The sequence below is a fragment of the Nannospalax galili genome, unplaced genomic scaffold (genome assembly GCF_000622305.1).
Source record: "Nannospalax galili isolate Female #2095 unplaced genomic scaffold, S.galili_v1.0 scaffold137, whole genome shotgun sequence".
NCBI lineage: Eukaryota > Metazoa > Chordata > Mammalia > Rodentia > Spalacidae > Nannospalax > Nannospalax galili.
The window spans coordinates 1798435-1801857 of record NW_008340203.1 but is presented as its reverse complement, the minus strand read 5'-3'; the positions used below and the strand labels follow the sequence as shown (position 1 = coordinate 1801857).

Genomic DNA, 3423 nt, shown 5'->3' with positions numbered 1-3423 from the left:
GTAAGAGCAGTCAGTGCTCTTAACCGCTGAGCCATCTCTCCAGCCCCCCAACACACAAACTTTTAAAAAAGACAAAAAGATGGAGAGCAATCAAGGAAGACATTCCATATCACCCCTTAGCCTCCATGCCTCCACATGTACAAGGACACATGTACACTTGCATACACACACATAGAAACACACAATCTCAGGGGCTGGAGAAATGGCTCAGCGGTTAAGAGCACTGACTGCTCTTGCAGAGGACCCGGGTTTGATTCCCAACACCCACATGGTGGCTAACAACCATCCATAACTCCAGTCCTGGGGGAATCCAACACCTTCTTCTGACCTCCAAGGGCATTGCACGACATGGGTGCACTTACACACATGCAGGCAATACACTCATACACATTTAAAAAAAATCTCTGAGACAGTTAAGAAAAGCCCTTTCTGGGTACAAATTATCTGGGGTCTTCTGGAACCCTGGCAACTTTCCTGAGGTCAGTTTTCTTGGTGTCCCCACCCACCCCAGATCCAGGACCTGCAGCGGGCAGCACTAGTTAAGCAAGCTGCACACACAGCCCAGCGGGAGAGTCAGCAGCATCAGTTCTCAGCAGAGCATGTTCAACTTCTCTGCATCAACTGCATGGTGGCTGTGGGCTATGGAAGTGACTTGCGGAAGGTGGAGGGCACCCATCACGTCAATGTGAACCCCAAATTCTCGTGAGAACAATGTGGGAACTGGCAGGATGAAGAGGGACTGTGAAAGGCTCTCTCCTATGGAGATATTGTTTTGAGGGTGTGGGAGGCTAAGGAGTATTTTTTAATGGTATTTGTATGAGTGCTTTGCTTGCATGTAAATGCACCAGGTGCATTCAATGCCCATAGAAGCTAGAAGAGGGCATCAGATCCCCTGGAACTGGAGTTATGGACAGTTAGCTACCATATAGGTTCTGGGAACTAAACCCAGGTTCTCTACAAGAGCAAAGATGCTCCTAACCACTGAGCCATCTTTTCAGCTCAATGATTTATTTAGTGTGTGTGTGTACACATGTATATGCCCACAGAGGCTAGAAGAGGGACTCAGATCTCCTGGAGTTACAGTTGTAGTTACAGTTAGTTGTGAGCTGCCTGACAAAGGTGCTAGGAACTGAACTCTGGTCCTCTCCAAGAGCAGCAAGTGCTTTTGACTGCTAAGCCATTTCTCCATCCCTAAAGAGCATTTTAGTAAGCATTGGTTGTACATTGTCACAGTATCTGGGTAAACAGGATTTATCTCTTAGCCCATCCTACAAGTGAGGAAACAGAGGCTTGGTGTCTTGCTCAAGCTTCTACAGCCATTATGGGATTGAGCAAGAACTGGAATTTAGGATGAAAAATACCAAGTGGCCACAAACCAACCCCTTGGTCCTACCTGTTCTCAGGACATCACGACAGGCCCAGCTCTTGGCAGAGGTGGCTTGTCTCTATATTCCCTGCAATCTTCCCAAGGCAGGAAGATTGCTTGAGCCCAGGAGTTCAAGGTCAGCCGGGGTAACAGTAAGACCTCCATCTCAAAAGGGGGAAATTAAAAAATAAAGAGGAAGCTGGGTATGATGGTGGTACATCCTCCAGGTTCTAGAACTTGGGAGGTAGAAGGAAGAGGATCAAGGGTTCAAGGTGTCATCCTTGACTACACAGTAAGTTCAAGGCCAGGCTGGGCTACATGAGACCCTGATTAGCCCAGCATGGTGGCACACGCTTTTGATCCCAGCACTTGGGAGGCAGAGGCAGGTGGATCTCCATGAGTTCAAGGCCAGCCTTGTCTACATAGTGAGCTCCCGGGCAGCGGGGGCTAAAGGGGGTCCCCGTTTCAAAAAAGCCAAAAAAAAAAAAAAAAAAAAGAAAAGAGAGGGCTAAGGATATAGCAGTAAAAGGCTCTGTCCACATCATCCCCCTCCAGGATTTACTATTCCGTCTCCCAGAAGCCTGTGGTCATCAATAGGGTCTTCAAAGACTGGAAGCCTGGGGGAGCCATTCGCTGCAGTAACTGTGGGGAGGTAAGTGAAGGGCTGTAGCCCAGACCCCAGAGTCCTCAGCCCCAAACTCCAGAGGCCCTTAGTCTGGGGAAGGAGACCTAGCTGTGCCCTCAGGGAGCCCTCACGCAGTGTGAATCAGCCCTGCACAATCAGCCCTCGGGGAGCCCTCACTCAGTATGAATCAGCCCTACAGTCCATGCTCCAGTCCTGACTTAGGGAGCCCATGGTGTGATGACCTCAGCTGGTGGATGCAGGCCTGGTCCTCAAAGAAGTCCAGCTTGAGGACAAAAACCCAGCTGAGGGCAGAGACCCAGATGCTACCTGCTGTCCCTCTGTTTCAGGAATGGGGTCTACAAATGATCTACAAGTCAGTGACCCTGCCAGTGCTCAGAGCCCACAGCATGCTACTGGAGACCCCTAACGGGCGGGTCCAGGCCAAAAAGTGGTCCAAGGTGCCCTTCCCAGTGCCTGACTTCAACATCCTGCTGGACTGTACCCAGAGCCTGTCTGACCTCTCCCTGGACTGACCACTTGCAGCTGCAAGTACTTGTCTCAGGCTGCAGGGGGCAGGAGAGTCCCCCCAAGCCATCACTGTAACCATCATTTTCTGAGTAGCACCTAGGTGCTGTGGTACCCTTTATTCTGCCTGGGATATTCTCATACTCATTGAATGGAGACAGGAAACTGAGGCAGGGCTGACCTGCTGTACTGTACTAGAGGTTATGATAACCTTCCCTTGCCCAGGCCACTTCTTTTTTTTTGAAGTTCTTCCTAAAATAAAAATAAATGTTAAAATGAAGTAGAAAATATGTGGTTATTTTAAAACCAATTTTGTTGAAGCATAATTGACAGAAATTAAACTTCACATATTGGTAATGTGCATTTTGAACATTTTTCTGTGTTTGCGCTCTTCAAGATATAAACACTCCTAGCACACACCTTTAATCCCAGAATTTGGAAGGCAGAGGCAGATTGATCTCTGTGAGTTCAAGGCTAGCCTGGTCAACATACTGAGTTCCAGGTCAGCTGGGGCTACAGGGAGACCCTGTCTCAACAAGAGGGGCTGGTGAGATGACTCAGCAGTTAAGAGCACTGGTGGCTCTTGCAGAAGACCTGGGTTTGATTCCCAGCACCCACATGGTGGTTAACAACTGTCCCTAACTCCAGTTCTAGGGAATCTGACACGTCTTTCTGGCCTCCTCAGGCATTGCATGACACAGGTGCACTTACACACATGCAGGCAATACACTCATGCACACACACACACATATATATATTTTTTTAAGACAAAAATAATTCCCCTTTGGGACTGGAAATACAGCTTACCTGGTGGAATGCTTGCGTGGCATCACAAAGCATAAGCTCAATTCCCAGTACCACATGGTACTGGATACCATGTATGAGTACTGCACACCTGTAATCCCAG

General features: G+C 48.6%; 1 protein-coding gene across 2 annotated transcripts in view; it reads left to right on the top strand.

The window, feature by feature from the left end:
- Positions 1 to 2763, top strand: part of Dhx58 (DExH-box helicase 58) — an 11486-nt gene extending 8723 nt beyond the window's left edge. For both annotated transcript variants that reach the window (XM_029564613.1, XM_008835284.2), the window contains exons 11-13: positions 512 to 702; positions 1922 to 2018; positions 2339 to 2763. In XM_029564613.1, the coding sequence (XP_029420473.1) occupies positions 512 to 702; positions 1922 to 2018; positions 2339 to 2524 (474 nt within the window). In that variant the 3' untranslated portion in view covers positions 2525 to 2763. The remainder of the gene's footprint in view (positions 1 to 511; positions 703 to 1921; positions 2019 to 2338) is intronic.
- The last annotated feature ends 660 nt before the right edge of the window (positions 2764 to 3423 follow it).